Genomic DNA, 18442 nt, shown 5'->3' with positions numbered 1-18442 from the left:
GTGGTTTTGAATGAAGGTTTTATGTCTCTTCTGCAGAAATGCTTCTACTGCCAGGTTTATGAAAAAGCTCTTGGGCTATTCTGCTTCTTTTTAGGCAGTTTTTGGTGTGTGTCATAGATACTGGAATTTCACTTTAAAGCAAAGAAACATTGAAATTCCATTTTATCAGTTTTTCCAGCTGCCTTCACTGCAGACAACCAATAGAATAGTAAATAATTTATGTGAAGTCTAATAAATTTTAAAGGAAGATGGGAAAAAATTGCAGGAACACAATTGTTTCTGAAGTAGTTGCTGATCTTGTTCTAAAACCTGTCAGTGACTCCAGACTAAAACAGGAGAGGGAAGCTGATAATATTCACTTTTCTGCCAAGAATCACAAGTTAAGTAAATTTTAAAAATTATTTTGGAAATGTTTCAGGTGTAAAATTGGTCAAATGACAACCAAAAATACTCAGACTTACACTGAAGTGTGACTTTCAGACTGACACATTAATTAGACAGCAAAAATCAATTTAGATTTTTAGATCTGATAATTTATCAGAAATGCTTTAGGTACTTTTCCCATGAGAATCTCACAAGAGAGGATCTCTACTTAAACCCTTTGCAGATTTACTTGGACAATGGAGGACTCTTAATCACCTGACATCTCTTTTCCAGTAGGACCACTTGTAATGAAGTAGGAGCAATGTCAGCAGTTATGAACTGTGTGACTGGATTCTTCACATTTCTAATGACAGTGTCTTTAGAGCCACAGTATTAAACTGGCCCAAAGACCATACAAAAAAGACTGACTGCACATTTTAAGGATGTTATGTCACGCAGTTATGCATTTATTCAGCTCTCAGAGGAGCAGTCCCTCTTCCTACGGCAGAATCCCTCACATTGTAAGCCATAAATCAAGCTTCTGTAGAGTGAAAACAACCATTTCAAAATGTGCAGGTGAAAAATGAAGCCAGAAGTTATCATTAAGATTAATACAATTTGGAGTCTGTTAGGGAAGAGAAAAAATACAGTTTTACTGATTTTTTTTTTTTTTGCCAGGAAGAGAGGTGATACTTTTTATGCCAAAATGTATATTGTCCATATAAGCTTGCTCTGTGTTGTAGGAAAATCAATCATTATATGTTGTTTTTGTTTTTGTTTTTTTCTGGTAGAAAAATAGAGGTTTTTTTCTTTATTTTTGGTCTAGTAGACCAAAGTCCTTGCTCATAAAGTTTGTGTGGGGTCTCACCTCTTCACGGGTTTATTCTCTTTCACTTTGAAGCTCTTCCCCCCTGTCCTGTTATGCCCCTGTAAATAGTCTCGCTCCATCTTTCCTGGACTTCTGAAATATTTCTGTAAATTTGGGCAGTGAAGGATTGAGTGCAGCTGTGACCTGCATGTGAGAAGAAAGCCTAGACAGTCTGTGCCCAGCTTGGAGTGCTGGTGTGGAATGAAAGCAGTGGCTTCAAATCCAATCACATTGATCATCTCATAAGCAATGGCAACATTCCAGAGCATTAGGATACGCTCCTGTTTGCAATAGCATTTCCCAGGCTGGGTGGAATTCAGCTCAGATTTGGGATATCTGAGGCACAGATTTTCGTTGCATTCATTGTGAGTGGCCCACTTTAAGAGCACAGACAACTGGAAAGAGCTGAGAGCAAGACAAGAAGGCTGATAAAAGTGTGATCTATTACATCTCTTTAGATTCAAATGAGTGAGGTAAACCATGGGGATAGGAACATTGGCACTGTGAGTGCTTTCTGAATATGAGTTTTTTTGAAAGGGCATAAAATTGATACATTTTGAGATGCATTTTTAAATGGCATAAAATGCAATTAAGTAACTCATTTCAAGAAAAAATGGTGACAAATGTGTCCTTATCTATTTTAAAATCTTCCCATTTAAATGGGAAAATGCATTAAACCTTATGGTTGTGATGTAGCTGATAGAACCAGGAAGCAAAGAACAAAAAATAAAAAATTACAATTTAAAAGTCCCACTGGGAATATTAATGAGAGGCAGGATCAAAAGATGTGCAGTTTTCCTCAATGCCTTCAAATCACAGTCACAATTATCATTTTGGTTTTACAAAGCTTTTGCTTTTAGTCCACAAATCAATTATGTCTTGAATGGTGGCACCTATAGAAGGTGCTGTGTATGAATATTTAGAGTGTCTTTAGTTCTGCAATTAGTGGTGGAACTGACTTCAGTTAACTGCTTGTGATACAGAGGTTTGGGGTCAAAAATAATATTCTTCTGTGTATTATGGATTGGCTCATTTTTTGGAGCTAGTCTATTTCCTAACCTCAATTTGCCATATGAAGTTATTTACATCTGGGGCTTACTGGGACTGCCATGGCAGCTTTGGTACTTTGCAAGATGATTTGAGTATTCAATACTCTGATCTGAAGGGGATTTAGCCTCATGGTTCTAGGAATAGTTAAATCTGTTTTAGGTGCAGGAATCACAGTGAAGAATTGCTTTGCTCAGGTTGTTCCCTGAGCCCATGTTTTGCTGTGCTGCTTTGATTTTGATGTCAATATTAAAATTCTTCTGGTGCTTAATGAAAGGACTGAGGAGAAAATTTAATGTACACCGTGTTCAACTTCAGATGCCTTTACTTCCCCATGAAAACCATGCATTAAGAGTATGTACTGCTCAGATGGTTTCATTGCAAGCTCATTTGGGTTTCTTTCCAAAATAAACTGTCAGTTTAAATCTCTCTTCATACATGCATTAAATTTATACTGTTTCATAAAACAAAAGTACAAAGAATATTATTGAACAGTTCTGCTCTTGAATTCACCAAAGCTAAAATGAAACACTGGGTAGAAGTTCAGGATTGTTTGCAGAAAGATATTGCTCAGCTCAAGCTGCTGGGCATAGCTTTTAGTTTATGATCCTTGCCATTTCTCAAGAAGTGTTAGGGCTATACTGCACCTGTTTAAAAAGAAAAATTGTACATCAATGCACCATAAAGTAGTGCCCTGGGAGGCTCCAAGCAGCTATGAGCCCTGTAAACAGTTTTAGTAGAGGTTTGCATCTCAGAGAATATGACACAAAATCTCACATTTGCTTAATCACCTTAAAACTTGCAATACAAAGAAACCAGTAAGTAAATTAAAACTACTGTTCCATGCGTTTTTTAACTTGTTCTTAAGGTCAAATTAAATTAAGTGAAAACACAGTGCTGATGTTTAGAGATATCAACCCATAATAACATTGCCCTTCACTTGTGTTGCAAAAGTAATTTTCCTAATGTGATAAAATATAAAGTATTCTCGTTTGCTTGTTGCTGTTGTTACATCAGATTTTCCTGCTTAGTCGCCTATAAAGCTTGGTAAATTTAGCAATAGTCTCATTATGTGCAATCATGTAATTTGGTTCATCATGTGGAAGCTGCTATTTGAAGCTGACTGTTCGATGTGCCTAATTTCAGTTGCACTTTTAAACCCACGTATCCTGAAAGTGTGGCCTAGGACTCACCTGAGGAGTGAGAGATCCTGGCTTATCTGTAGTTCAGACTTCCAGGGGCCACAGGGTTGCAGCTCCTGTAGCATCCTCTGCACAGCTTGATTCAGTGCATTAAAATATACAAGCATCATATAGCACCAAATTTGGGGCTGTTTCTGGATGATGGGTTGAGTCATAAAGAGAAAATTTTGAACCGCTGCCAAAACCATACCAAGAAAATACCAACCCTGTTTAAAAAAGGCAATGGTGGGCAATGGGCAATATGAACACTCTGAAGTTTGGTTTCTGTTGTTAAAGGTAAAACAAAATTCCTGTGTATATTAACATAAAATCATGTCTTTACATTAACACTTAGATCAAAGCAGGAGTGCATGTTGTGTTTTGTTTTGGAGGCTTTTTTTGTTTTGTTTGAGGTTTTTCTAGACAGGGTTTCCAGTTATTCCTACTTGCTGCATGTTGGTTCATGATGCAGAGCAATTTTAGCTAGCACAGATGGGATTTCTTTCAGATTAAACAGATGATGCACTCTGGGAGCACTTCATGTATTCCACCCATTCATTGGTTTTGAGGCTATGGAACCAGAGCTCTTCAGAAGTAACCCCACCAAAAACATGTGTTTATATATCATATTATAAATATCAGGTCCATTGTACCAGCTGCTTCATTCCTATTTGTGTTGTTTGCTTCAGAATATTTTAAAATGATCATCAAAGCAGTGAAGGAACGAGTAATTTTTGCAGTGAAAACAATTTTGTGTGTTTTCCACTTGCAATAAGGATTTTTGCATTATGTCAAATGTTCATTCAATGCATTCATATTATCTCCCAGGAAAATGTAATAAGGTCCTCTTTATGAATTATTATGAGTCACTTGAACTGCTTAAAGTCTTCTTTTTTCATTCCTACCAAACCATCCTTTTAAGTAAATGACTTCTTATCATTCTCTGTTTAACACATGTCATGGGTTCATAATGTCATAATTCATTGCTGATTTGACTTCTGCATTTTCTATTTGGAATGTGACAAGAAGCTCCATTGCACTGGAATAGGGGGAAATTTCATTAAACAGGTCTATTTCAATGTTGGCTTTATCTCATGAATTACAATATCCTGTTGATGAGAAGTGTGATATTTTATTATTGGTGCTGCAGCAAACTGAAAATGTTTTGAACTGCCAAGGAAAGGAAAAAATCTGTCAGGTGTATTCTTAGAATAATCACCAGTACTTGAGGATTAAGCTCCAAGAGAGTGTGTGCTCACATAAATTTAAGAACACTTTTAAAATTGCTTCTAGTTCTATAAATTTATATGTATTTTCACTGAGTATTCTAACTAAACTAAAGCTTCTTAATCTTCTGGGTGAGATGTTTTTGTGATGAATTCTGCACCATAACTAAGGTTAGATACAATCCTGAGGTTTTGACTTCTGCACCAGATCTTTGATAGCAGGTTTGGAGTGCAGGGTCTTGCTGCTGTAGAGAAACTAGGATGTGAATTCAGTTCTTGCAGAGAGAAGGATCTCTTATTTCATATTCTCCAAGGTCTAATTTAGAAAGAAAAGGGAAGAGAGGTATAGCAATGTAAAAAAGATCTATAGATTAGTTCTTAAAAGAGGGTGCAGTTCTAAAGAGTGTACTGTTTTTGTGCACAAATAATTCGTTATTGAGTATCACTTAATTTAAGGGAAATAACAGGATCCTACATATGAATTGAAAGATGTAGATATCTTAAGCTCATTTGAAATTTTTTTTAACTTTTTTTTATAAAATGTTATCAAATCTAATTCACTAAAATCAATACTGATATAATTTTACAGTGGCCTTAAACTTCCAAACACCGGGAACACAAATGGAATTGCAAGATGGAAAATTCCTGGACAATGGTGGTTGTGGCTATGTGCTGAAACCTGTATTCTTGAGGGATCGCAATACCACATTTACACCCCGAAATGTGGGAGGATACAGCAAACCAATGTCTCTGTCAATAAGGGTAAGATGACTGAAGTGTTGTTTTGTTCCATGAAAATGGGAAAGCAAATTTTATGTATTTCAGATGCAATTATTATCTAATTTTTTTCCCCATTTTATTCCTATTCCTGTTTGTTGGGAACTAATGTTTTCAACAAGATGGTAAAACTCTCACAGAGTATCAACTGCTGCTTGGGTGCTTTCCCATCTGTATTTCACTTATGCTTGCTAAAAATATGTAGGGGTTCAGAGCCTCCAGGAGACTGTAAAAATACATGATTTTTAATGATGCTGTACAAATAAATATAAATAATGTAGCTGAAAAAGGGGCCAGACAATTGTGCATGTGGAAGCTGAACTGAAAACACAGAATTCAAATGTGCACTTTGGGTGTTATTTCTTTCACTATCAATAATACCACCTGTACTATTATAATGTTAATTGACAAATGGAAATTTTTAAAGATAAGATAGGAAGCTTTATGCTTCTTTTAAGTCTCATTATCTTTCTATGCATATATAAAAGACTATTTATAATCCTTAAATGGTATAAATAAGGGTGAAAGGAGGGATGAATTAATAAGTCTTTGAATTATTTCTACTTCTCCCAAATTATAATGTGATTGACTTCCCAAAAATACTTGAAATGCATGCCATTTACAAATAAATGATTAGATAAGGCCTTTATTTTGAGGTCAAGTAGATTTGTTATAATTGTTCACTAATTAGAAAAGTCCCTTTTCCCAATGAAAAAGTAATATTTCTGATTACACAGAATACCACTTGCATAAATGCTATTTAATTAGCATATAATTAGTGTGTAATTGCTATTTTGTTTCTTTCAGAGTAATAAATAGCGGAGATAAAACAATAGTTAGTGACAATTATAAAATACTTACATAATGCACGCACCTAATCAAGAACATTCTAGTGTCCTGACAGTGAGCATACCAATTGTGAATAGACATTGCTGGATGATTTCAGGCAGCCAGGCAAATACATCACTTATTTTAGCCCTAATTTGTATGAAGCTGGAATTAGGATGAGGAGAAACCCTGAATTGTAATGCAGGAGACAGACAAAACCATTGTCAATGCAGAGGAAGTGTCTGAGTTTGGAAGGAGCTGGAGAAGAGAAAGGCTGTGTTTAAGATTGAGGACTTTAGACTGAGACTTCAGGCTGGATAGTGCGGGCTGCAGAGAGGCAATGGCATCCCACTGGCTGAGGGAATGAAGGGCACAGAGAGCCCCATTCATAGCCAGCAGCAAAATCCAGGAAATTGTGGTTGAAGACAAAAGCAATTTGGAGCAGGAGTCAAAGGAAAAGCAGCTTCTGCTGAAAAAGTTACTAACCAGATGAATGCAGAAATGACAACAGAAAGCAAAGATAGAAAACATCTAAAGGGCAAATCTCTCTGAACGAATGAATGAATGAACGAATGAAGAATAGAAAAATCACATAGGGCCTGATGTTACTGAATTCCTTATCCTTAACCCAATGTGCCACAATTCCCATCAAGAGGCATAGAGCCTTTGAAGCAGAAATAGGGATGTTCAAGGTGCTTCCTAAATTTATACATCACTCTGTATGTCTGCTTCACCTTGGATCTCAAAAATTGATTTGATTTATGGCTTTGGGTCACGGTGTGCTTGAAAGAACTCACTCTTTTCCCATGCCAGGGGAGGCTTAGGCTAGGTCTAGCAGTGGGTCATGCAGGCCTTGGCAATGGCCCTCAGGACATGGCAAGGAATCTCCCATGTCCTTAGTGGGCAGCCCATCAGTGATTGCAAAGATTCCTGGTGAAGGCAGCAGCTATTCCTTAGGAAGAAAGAGCATCAGTGTTTGCCAAGCCACTGCTCTTCAGTATTTCAGGCTAGAACTTCTCTTGGGGCAAGGTGCTACAAGCACTGGAAAATATCAAAGCAAAGTGTGGGATTTGTGGGTTTTGATTTTTGGGGTGGTTGACAGGGGAATAAGAATCTCTTATGATGCTTAGGCCTGAGACCAGGATTGGGAGTCATATCTTTCACCTGGACTTTCAGGCTTGTATATCTCTCTCAATACATGTTATATACTAATTCCTAAAAGGCTGATTACTGCACAGATGTTGACTCTTTCCTAGCTACCCTGAAATATAGATAAAAAGCAGACAAAGTTGTGACTTTCATAAATCCTGTCTTAGTCTGGGTGCCAGATTACAGGGCAGTCTGAGACAAAATTTCCTGTTTTTGGAAATTTTGGTCAAAACACATCAGGAAGCTCACTGAATGAAGAGTTTTTGTCTAATACTAAGGAACACTGTGCAAGAGATGAGGCACAGGTGAGGCAGTCTGCTACATACCCTGTAGCACAATGCTGATGTCACGGTGGGTCTTGATGCTGATCCACTCCACACAGATTGGAATTCATGAGCTCGATAGCAGAAAATGTAAAAATCACTGTAGGCTGATTCCAATAGGATTATTTTGTACAGTAGCAATATATAATTTTTATGTATAGCTATTGAATAAAAAAACCTGAAAATTATTGTTTAAAATATTATTTCAGTTATTTATTTATCTCTATATTTATTTATTTATAAAGAGGGTGGTGAAACACTGGCACAGGCAGCCCAGAGAGGTTATGTGTATCCCATCCCTCTAACCATTCAAGGTCAGTTTGGACTGGGCTCAGACCAATCTGATCTAGTTAAAACATGCTCCTAAACCACAATGTTTCTAAAAAAGTATATATATATATATAAGTAAATTAGATAGGAAGCACCATATTCTTGATTCCACTGTGTTTATTACACCAGTTTATGACTGGCATATACTTAAAGTAATTTCTTTTGAAAGCTATTTCTATTATGGTGACTATATGGCTGTGGTGAATTAGTTCATTCTTACAGTTATTTCAATATAACTTTAATTTTCCAGCTCATCAGTGGCCATCAGTTACCACGCAGCAGCACGTCAAGGAGCAACAAAGCTAACCCCATGGTACAGATAGAAATCCATGGTGTACCAGAGGATGAAGCAAGAAAGAACTCTAGTATTGTAAGAAGCAATGGTGAGCATCAGTCTGCTTCTCTAGGCTGTGAACAAAGCACAACAACATTTTATAAGGAAACACCAACTTTGCATCCCAAGGAGTTATAGAAAATGCAATTATTTCTCTCTAGACTAGGATTTCCTGGCACAAAATCTGTAGCAGAAGTTCATGCTGTGTGTGCCATTTTTCTAGACTGGTAGATTAAGGAAGCACAAACACACAGCTGGGAGCACTCCCCCTTTCTAAAGGAAGGTGGAATTTATTTTTTTTCACACTGCTGTGGGCTCATCCTGGACAGCAGCTCAGCTCCAAAGAGCTGCTTGCTTGTTGTCCTCTAGTTGGATGGGAAGAGGGCTGGAAAGGCCAAAATGAGAAAACCCTCGGGTAGAGAAGAAGACAGTTTGATAGATAAAGCAAAAGCTGCCCACACAAGCAAAGCAAAATAAGGAATTCATTCACCACTTCCCATGGGCAGGCAGGTGTAGAGCCATTCCCAGGGAAACAAGGCTTCATTTTGGAGCTCTGAGGTTACTTGGGAAGACAGACACTGCAATTCTGAATGCCCTCCCTTCCTCCTTCCCCCCAGCTGTGAGCATGACACCATTTGTAAGGAACATCCCCTTGGCCAGCTGGGGTCAGCTGTACCACTTGTGCCTCCTCCCAACTTCCTGGGTACCCCCAGCCCCCTCACTGGGATGGGGAGGCTGCTCTGCAGTGAGAAAGACAGAAATCTCGACACTGTGGAAGCCCTGTTCAGCAATAGCTCAAACACTGGGGTGTAGTCAGTGCTGTTTGAGTCAAAAATCCAAAATGCAGCACCATAGGGGTTGACATGAAGAAAGTTAACCCTATCCCAGCCTTAACCACTTAACTTAATGACGAGGTTTTCTTAAGAAATTGCTGTAACTTCATCACTCGTCTCATTTAAAGTCTCTGGTAGGAGTAATCCCTTAATTGCTTGACAGGTGAAGTGTGTACTCTTTGTAGCTGTCTGTGAGCACTCCCTTATCTTTATAATACAGATCTTCTTGATGTCTCAGACTACAAGCTTTCTGTGATCTCATTTTGTCTGTGCCTCTGTCTTCTATGCTTCCTTTTTCTTTTTTATAGATAGCTGCTGTTTTAAATCAGCCCCTGAATTTCTTTTCCCTGTATGAACATTGCTAAAGACCAGGCAAACCCCTCCTGTTCCACATTCTTTTTGTATTTCTAGTCAAGTGAACGTTTTACTACCTGAATTTATTCATTTCCAACACTGTGAAAGGAGAAACTTTGACAAAAGCATGAAACTGGTATGGCTATAGGAAAATTTAAGCTGAGCAGAAGTTCTTAACCTGACTATCCTTGTCTCATTTTTCTCTCTTTTAAGGGATGACACCAACTATCTTAGGCTTTTGCCCCACTACAGTCAGTGGGAGTTTAGTTATTTGTTTAAATGGGCACAGATACCTAGGGTAAAAGAAACTCTTTACCAGTTCAGACTAGTGATAGCAGCTTAGTTATAGAGTAGAAAAAAAAGAAATCATATTTTAATCCTGTTTCTTTTCTCCTTTAATTAGCTTTGAGCCCTAAATGGAATGAAACATTCTCTTTTAACATCCAAGTTCCAGAACTGGCAATGATACGCTTCTGCGTGCAGAATGAGATTTCTGTGTGTAACAACGAATTCCTTGGCCAGTACACTTTACCTGTGATGAGCCTGAATACAGGTAATATTTTTATGTCAACCACTTATAACAGCTCAAAAAAATCTGCAACATTCCAGGCTTTTTTTGTTACTGTAGCATTGAGAGACTTCAGCACCACCTTTATTTTCTAGAACACGATTTTGTAACAAAATGAATAAATGGCACTCTCTGTTTTTGAAATAAACATATTCTCTGAATGCAAATCCGTGATGTTGAAATCAGAACAATATTAATGGCAGGTGATTCTTCCCACTGCAGTGTTCCATTCTAGATGGAAACTGCTCAGGTGGTATTTTAATTCATTGCAAGAAGTGAGACTAGTCAGAGCTGCTATGAAGACAGTGGTTTTGTGCACTTAGATAAGTTCAAAACCCAATACCAAATTAAAACAAAATCAACCACCAAAACCCCCTCAGGTAACCTATCTGCAACTTTTCAGAGTGGAGAACAATGGTTAAAAATAGGGCAAAATATTCATGGTATTTTTCTTGCTGGAGTTTCTTTTGTTAAGCCAGTACAGTTCCTGGAACTTTTGTAATGAAAAGGCTGCTCATAAAGAGCAGACACAGAAGCCAATAGGCCAAGGAGAAAGGCTTATGTAAAATGGCTGTTTACTACACTGGCTTTCCAAAGCCATTTCTGACAAAACAAACAGCTTTTATTAGTGAATAAAGACGGCAAGGCAAAACACTGGAGCTGGCAACAGGCACCACACCTTTTTTATTAAGCTTAACAGGATTTGAAATGGTGCATTTTTTTTCCCTCATGTTTGGAAGTCATAAAGCTGCTTGTGATTCTTAGTTGAGGCTGAGGAGTTATACAAGAAAAATGACATTACTCTTAGAGCTCAGTTGTTTTTCTACAACATGAATTTTTACACTGATAACCTTTTCGTTTCCTTTTATTTGTATACTTCAGGATAATGAAAGAACACTCAACCTAACAATTCACAATATCTGAGACAAATTCAAATATCAGGCACTGCTGCTTACAAGCACTTGCAAAATTATTGATTGAGGTTTTTTTAGATACAAATTTTCAGTGAGGCTTAATGTCTTTATAATTTTGGTTACAAATGAGGGATTCATATTTTGGAAAAGTAAGAGCAGTAGATTTCTGAGGAAACATTTTCAGTGCAATAATTAAAATTCTAGGGAGTGAGTCTAGGTACAAAAATTATAAATGATGCCAAACAAATTGCTCCAATCCCCACTTAACACAATATAAAAAAAGTAATTTGCTATCAGAATGCCCAGAGGCCATAAATAAAATGCTTCTAAGAGGTAAAGTGATAAATAATTTCAAAATTTATTACAATTTATTACAAGCATTCATTGCAATGCTTAACATTGAGATCTCTGAAAGCAGGTCTGGAACGATGGTTTTGCTTTAGGTACCCAAGTACTCTCTAAACAGTGAAATAGGAAAATAATGTTCTTGCAGAGGGAGTCACAACAAGCAGAAGACAAGGCAAGAACTGCCTAATATGCTGGAGAGTGAGCATGGATTTCAGTCTTAGTCTTCAGCATTCCAATTGCTTAAATCTGTACTACAGGACTGTCCCCAGGTCCCTAGGATTCATATCCCTGAGGTTTCCCTGAGGGCAAGTTGCTTCCAAAAGCTGAGCAGTGCTTACATCTTTTATTTTCTTTGACAGCCAGAGGGGCAAAGTTGTGCCATTTCCTCCCTCCTCTGCATTTTCTTTTGAAAGGATTCAAATCTATATCCACACTGCCTTCCTTTCCCCAGCAGCAGACTCCCAACTACCTGTAGACTCCACTGGGGAGGAATGCTCGCTGTCCAGCTGCAGCAGAATTTGATTTTCCATGTAGTGATTCTGTAGCTATACTCAGAGGGGCTGAAATTGAGAAAAATTCTCTACCTGGGTGGTTAAAGGCAAATAGGAGGGGGGAGTCCTCTCTTACAGTCCCTGTGCCAATGAATCTGCCATGGTGAATACTAATACAGGACAGGAATTCAATTTTTAACTCTATTATCATGGGATCCAAGAGTAGTTAATCATTTAATGCAAATTGGGGCAATTTCAATAACAAAAAAGAAGTTTTACTTCTCTCAGGAAACTTTGTAGAATCTTCTGTAGGTAGGGGCTAGAACACAAGTCTTCAGAAATTAGTCTTAGTCTTTGAAGTGTATCTTTGGATAGGAAATCAACCAAGCCTTCCACATATTGTGTGCATGCCTTAAAAACTGATCTCAAATGTAAATTGCCTACAACCAGCTTTAATATTTGCTGCCTAGAATCTGAACCTTAAATACCAGAGGAACTTATGTGTAGTGTGACAGAACAAGGGGAAATGGCTCAAGCTGTGCCAGGGAAGGTTCAGTTGGACATCAGGGAGAATTTTGTCACTGGTAGGGTTGTCCATTATTAGAAAGAGCTGCTCAGACAGGAGGTGGAACCACCATCTCTGAAGGTGTTCAAGAAACAATTGGATGTGGCACTCAGTGCCATGCCCTGGTTCACAAGGAGGTGTTCAGTCAAAGGCTGGACTTGATGATCTTAGAGCTCTTTTCCAATCTAAACAATTCTATGATTCTGTATGAAAGAAGCAAGAAATTCCAAACCCAGGTAAATGTGGCTCCCAAAGACTCCACAGGCATCCACACACAGCTAAAGAGGGATTTTGAAAACTGCAGTTCAGAACATGGATACTTCTACAAAACAGACTTACTTAAATAGCTGGAATTATTTACATATATACATAGAAAAAACACAGAATTTTTTTTAACCATAAGTGACATTGTCACTTGTTATTAAATAAGGGACATTTAGTCATATAAAGCAGTACAGGCCGGGATTTTTAAGAAAAAGTTGTTTTGTTTTCTAAGCAGGTAAGTGAATTATGTTTGAAATTGAGAACTATGGCTTTTCCAAATGCTTCAATAACCAGATGAACACGTAGCTTCATGATGGCATGACCTATCTCTGATAAAGTGAATTACTCATATGAAATTAACTTTTTAAGAAGTCATGGTAGAAAGTCTTACACTTCACTTTTTTCTGCCTCAGCTGCACAGTGCATGGCTGCTGCAGCACCGTTCTGTAGGTGCTATCACTGCTGATTCACAAGTTCTTTCATTTGCTCTCAAAACAATGTGTGCAGCACATAACCTGGGATGTTACAATGTAAGTTTGCCCATGTTTAAATATCACTGGGCTGAAAGTCTTCCATTTGAAAAAATATCACATCCTGCAAAACACTGGGCTTTTTCACTCTGACACCAAAAATACCAGAATTGAAATACTATATATATATAAATGAGAAAAACCAGCACAAATGATATTCAGTTCTAGTATAATTTCATTTTATTTTAAAGAGCTACTTACAGAATCATAAATTATGCCTTGTTTGCATTGGTGATCATAAAAACACTCCATCATAATATTTGTGCTTGTGGTTTATACGCTAATAAAGGTGTCATTATATTTACAGGTTACCGTAACATTCCATTGATATCCAAAGAAGGCATCAAGCTGGAACCTGCATCACTCTTTGTTCATATCTGGTATTATCACTGATGCTCCACAGAAGAAATCATTCTGGAGGATTGCCCCCTGCTCCAATAAAATAACATCTCTGGCTTCGCAACAGCCCCAGTGGCCTGATTCCCAGAGAGGCACATTCACAATGATTTTGTGAAGCCAGAGGGAATATTATGGAGGGGGTATCCCAAATAAGGGCTGCTGTCCTTGGCCCTACTGCTGTTTTTCTGTAGGAGAAGACTGGGTCTGAGAAAACCTAAGGAGCCTTGAGGTGCACAGGTCCATGGGACGTGATGAGAAACATCCACAGGTCCTGAGGAAACTGGCCTGAGCCGCGATCCCTCACTTGGGAAGTCAGGGCAGGTTGGGGAAGTTCCCACTGATGGAAAAAGTGGAAACATAGCCCACATCTGCTATCAAAATCAGCGTTGAGGGAGGTGATTTTACCCTCCTAGTCTGCTCTCAGGAGATCCCACTTGGGAAGTTGCATTTAGCTTTGGGGCCTCCAACACAAGAAAGAGGTTGATCTTTTGGAGAGAGTCTAGAGGAGGGTCATGAAAATGATCAGAGGTGTGGAGCACCTCTGCTGTGAGGAAAGGTTGAGAGAGTTGGAGCTGTTCAGCCTAGAGAAGAAAAGGCTCCAGGGAAACTTTATAGAACCTTCCAGTAGAAGGGTATGTAGCGATTGGAAAAGGGTGGATGGCTTTAAACTGAAAGATTAAACTGTAATTTACATTTAACTGTAAATTAAACTGTAAGTTTAACTGGGTATAAGGAAGAAATTATTTACTGTGAGGGTGGTGAGGCACTGGCACAGGTTTCCAGAGAAGTTGTGGACTCCTCATCCCTGGAAGAGTTCAAAACCAGTAGGATGGGGCTCTGAGCAACCTACAAAGTGTCTCTGGCCATGGCATGGGGTTGGAATGAGATGATCTTTAAAATCCCTTCCAACCCAAGCCATTCTGTGATTCAATTATTCTATGAATGTTTAGAAACAATTAATAAACACTGAATGCTTTTGAATATTTTAAAAATTGAGTTAATGTCAGTTGAAGCTAATTTCAAATTTATGATTAATTATTGAGTGAGAATAATAATCCAATACATATAAGAGATCATGCTAATTTTTTAGGATATAAGCATGTGAATTTGGCATTTTTATTTGTATTGAACAACATCTCTTACCATTGTAGCTTTTCAAGGGGACAGGAAAAATTATACATACAATGTTCCCTTTAAATTTGGAAAAAGTGGGCTCTGACTGAATTATTCCTCTTTAGTGCCCACTGTCATTTTCTTACCTGAAAAAATAGTTTTCAGAAAAAAATTAAAATAATAAAAAAATCATATGCTAGTATTGGTACCTTTCCTTAGCTTAGTCTTGAATGTTCTGCTGCTAAAGCAAGATAAAAAAATTCATGGAGAGTTTGTAAAGAACCATATTCCTCATAGGAGCAGGGAGCTCAGGATACATCTTACCGGGAACTCAGAAAGTTGGAAACACAGTATTCCGAGGAGAACTGGAGAGTTTTAGAAAAATCAAGGGTTGATTATGTGTGTGAAATCTAGGAGGACAACTACTTGCTTAACATCAGTGTAGATCTTACCCATAAGACACAATTTTCCCATCTTCCTTTCAGAACTGAAGCATTGTTGACCTTCCACAGGACTACAGTTACACAACTAATGGCAGATTTGTCACTCAAATATGATTTTTTTTTTAGAAAAGGATGTTTTATCAACAAGTTTCTTTAATATCAAATAATATTGCTTAAGTTTACAGACAGTTCTGATGATAGATTGTAATGCTCTTTTTCTTTATTGTTATTCTAATGCTGTTTCATTAAATGTTGCTCTAAGATGGAAAATCAGGGCATGTGGTAAACAAGTGTTAGAAAATGTCACAGGAAATAACACTGTTAGAAAATTGCATTATAGTTTTAATAAGGAAACTGAGACAGTAGACTAAGAGGAATCTAAAATCAATATTGGAATGTAAGGTCAGGTGATTCCATAACTTTGTAAGCTGGTCTCAGTGTGTTTTCTGTGCTTGAATGACAAGGCACTTGATTTGTCTCCCATGAGACCCTATAGTACAAAAATGTTTGGTGTCCTGATCTTTGTAGTGATGATATTCTGTGTGCCAGCCAATATCCTTTGCATGTGGCGAATATTTTACAGTTTCTCACAGCTCTGAATAGATGAATAATATTAATATCCAAACAGAGTTCCCCTGACCTCCCCTTACTGAGGAGGAGCTTAGTACATCAGTTTGACTAGGGAAAGTATTTTTAGATAAAACCTGATCAAGTCCATTTGTTTGATGCTGAGAAAAACTCCAGCTTATTTTATTTCCTAACACTCCAAGTCCCACTTCAGGAGCTTTATACAACTTTCTATTCTGACGACTGCTGTGGGTGTCCTTTGGGAGAAGAAGGCAATTATCTTCACTTCTGGGATTATTACCCCTCTGTTGACCACTTTTCCACCTGGTACGACAAATGTCAGATCTGCCCAGTATAAGGGAACTTAAAATTTACAGCAGATCAGACCACAAATCAACACATCTCCTGTGCCTTAAAACTGTGCCCCTGGCCCTGGAAAGGTTTATTTACATGGTCAGTGGGTGTGTGCAAGAGTCTGGCAGTAATGGACAGCTCATTGTGGCTGCTCATATGCCAAATGCTTAAAGAGGTGTTTAAGTGCTTCCTCAAATTAGAGAAAAACAGGGCCCATAATTAGCATCTGTGAACTTAAAGGAACCACTCATGTTCATTATTTAATATATAAATACTCTAAATCTATTCAATGCATGTGTTGACTTGAACCCCTTATGCAGCATAGGAGTGCAATGTGGGAAGACTGCTGAACAAATATCTGTGGCATCATGAGCTTAAATAAATCCCCCCTGAAAGCTCACACTCAGTATAATCTCTTTATTCATGAACATCAGCTTCTCCCTCCTCTCTTCACACAAACGACCAGTTATATCTGCCTCTTGGATGTCAGAATAAAAAAACAATGATACATATTGTTGACAAATTAATGTCCTGGATTAAATGTGACATTGTATCAAAACTTCTAACATTCTTTAAAAAACCCAAAGTATTGATTGGATAAGATTTAATGTGAAATTTGCTGGACATCTGCAGGGAAATGTATTGGCAGGGAACCATCCCATGGTCCTCTGGTGAACTCATCACATGCAATGATGATAAATTACATCATTACCAGCATTGTTTCAACACCATCAGTGGAATTAATGGGCAAAGAATGAGGCCCCACACACTGAGAATTTAGTATTTTTACTGTACTATTTAATATTAACAAAACCAAGCCCTTCATTGCTGTCATAAGAACTTCTGCATATTGCTACAAGTCCTTAGCACGTGATTCCTTAAACTCACGCTGTCAGGAATCTGTGGCAGGAACATGGTAGCACATTTAAGACAACAGCATTATGAAATGTTAGGATATGTGCTCAGCAGATGACTGCCTATTCTCAAGGGCAACTGAGACAAAATGTACCGTGGGAAATGGGATAAAGAAACATTAGTGAGTGGGCAAATAATTGAATCATCTCGGAGAGCATTTAAATTACACTGTTTCCCAGGGAGTACCACTTTTCTTCATTGAACTGGACACTGCTCAGCTGAATGTTAACAGCTCCCACAAATGTTCCTTTGCTTTTCACAACAAGCTTCAGTACACGGCCTTGGAGCTCTGGGACTCTGTCATATACAATCTGCAATAATATATAGTGAAATAGAAAAAAAAAATACAAGTTTGTTAATCTATTTGACAGGCAAAGCACTTCAAATAGGATGATGATTAATCCAACTTTGTGATAATTGCTTTAAACTTCCATCCAGAATAGTAAGCTATTAACCATGAGCCAAATTCACTTAACTTAGTGAATTTACCTCAGAAATACATTTGACCTTATCTAGTTTATATAAAGAGATTCTACCTTAGAATCACGAGCTTAAGCTCGTGAAATCTGATTACCATTTTAAAATAAATTTGAAACCTGTCTTGAACAATGCTTGAGAAAAAAAAAAATCAGTATTCATAATTTTCCCTGTGAAAACTGGGAAAGATTGGACCCAGTTGAGCAAATGGAAGTTACTAAATTTAGATATATCTGATACTCCAGATCTGCTGTTGATACTTCTCCAAATAAATGAGATGGTAGTTTAGCATGTCTTAAACAATTATTAATGTCTATAGATTTAAAATAGCTTTTAAATTACCTTAATATTGTGAGAACACACAGGGATAAAGTATGAAATTATAATGGTGTAGTTTCTGAATTTTAAAAAAACCCCAAATAATCTGGAGCAATAGCCTAACAAGAATAAATTGCACTTAGAACAAATTCCCATGCTTCAGTCCCTGCATTAATCAAAAACTGTTGAGCAAACTGCATGTGGGCTGATAAAAATATGAAGGAAAATGCTCTCAGAGCGGGCCTGAAAGGTAAGTTTGCTTAAGAGAAGCTCATTTAATCTAAAATTTGTATGGCTGGAAATGTTTTTGCTATTTCACTTGCAGTGGAAAAATGCTTTAAATTTTAATCTCTCTATGCCATTTAAAAAGCAAACGTGGCGACATTCTCTCACTTCAGGAGAATGGAAAACTGAAACTGCCTTAAAGTCATTTGCCTGCTTGGATTTTCCATGGAATCTGAATGCAGGCTGTTACCTATGGCACTGCTGAGGGAAAGGAGAGGCAGACTGAGCCCCTCTGGCTTGGACCTCTGTGGGCTGGACTGATAAACCCTCTCTGTATT

General features: G+C 37.7%; 1 protein-coding gene across 1 annotated transcript in view; it reads left to right on the top strand.

Annotated features, from left to right (window-relative positions):
• Positions 1-17402, top strand: part of LOC131586058 (1-phosphatidylinositol 4,5-bisphosphate phosphodiesterase zeta-1-like) — a 49047-nt gene extending 31645 nt beyond the window's left edge. Inside the window, exons 10-13 of the mRNA XM_058852797.1 lie at positions 5275-5447; positions 8343-8475; positions 10017-10166; positions 13601-17402. Of these exons, the coding sequence (XP_058708780.1) occupies positions 5275-5447; positions 8343-8475; positions 10017-10166; positions 13601-13686 (542 nt within the window). The 3' untranslated portion in view covers positions 13687-17402. The remainder of the gene's footprint in view (positions 1-5274; positions 5448-8342; positions 8476-10016; positions 10167-13600) is intronic.
• The last annotated feature ends 1040 nt before the right edge of the window (positions 17403-18442 follow it).

This window comes from Poecile atricapillus, chromosome 18, assembly GCF_030490865.1.
Source record: "Poecile atricapillus isolate bPoeAtr1 chromosome 18, bPoeAtr1.hap1, whole genome shotgun sequence".
Lineage (NCBI taxonomy): Eukaryota > Metazoa > Chordata > Aves > Passeriformes > Paridae > Poecile > Poecile atricapillus.
The sequence above is the reverse complement of the archived record's forward strand: the minus strand, read 5'-3'. Positions and strand labels throughout refer to the sequence as shown.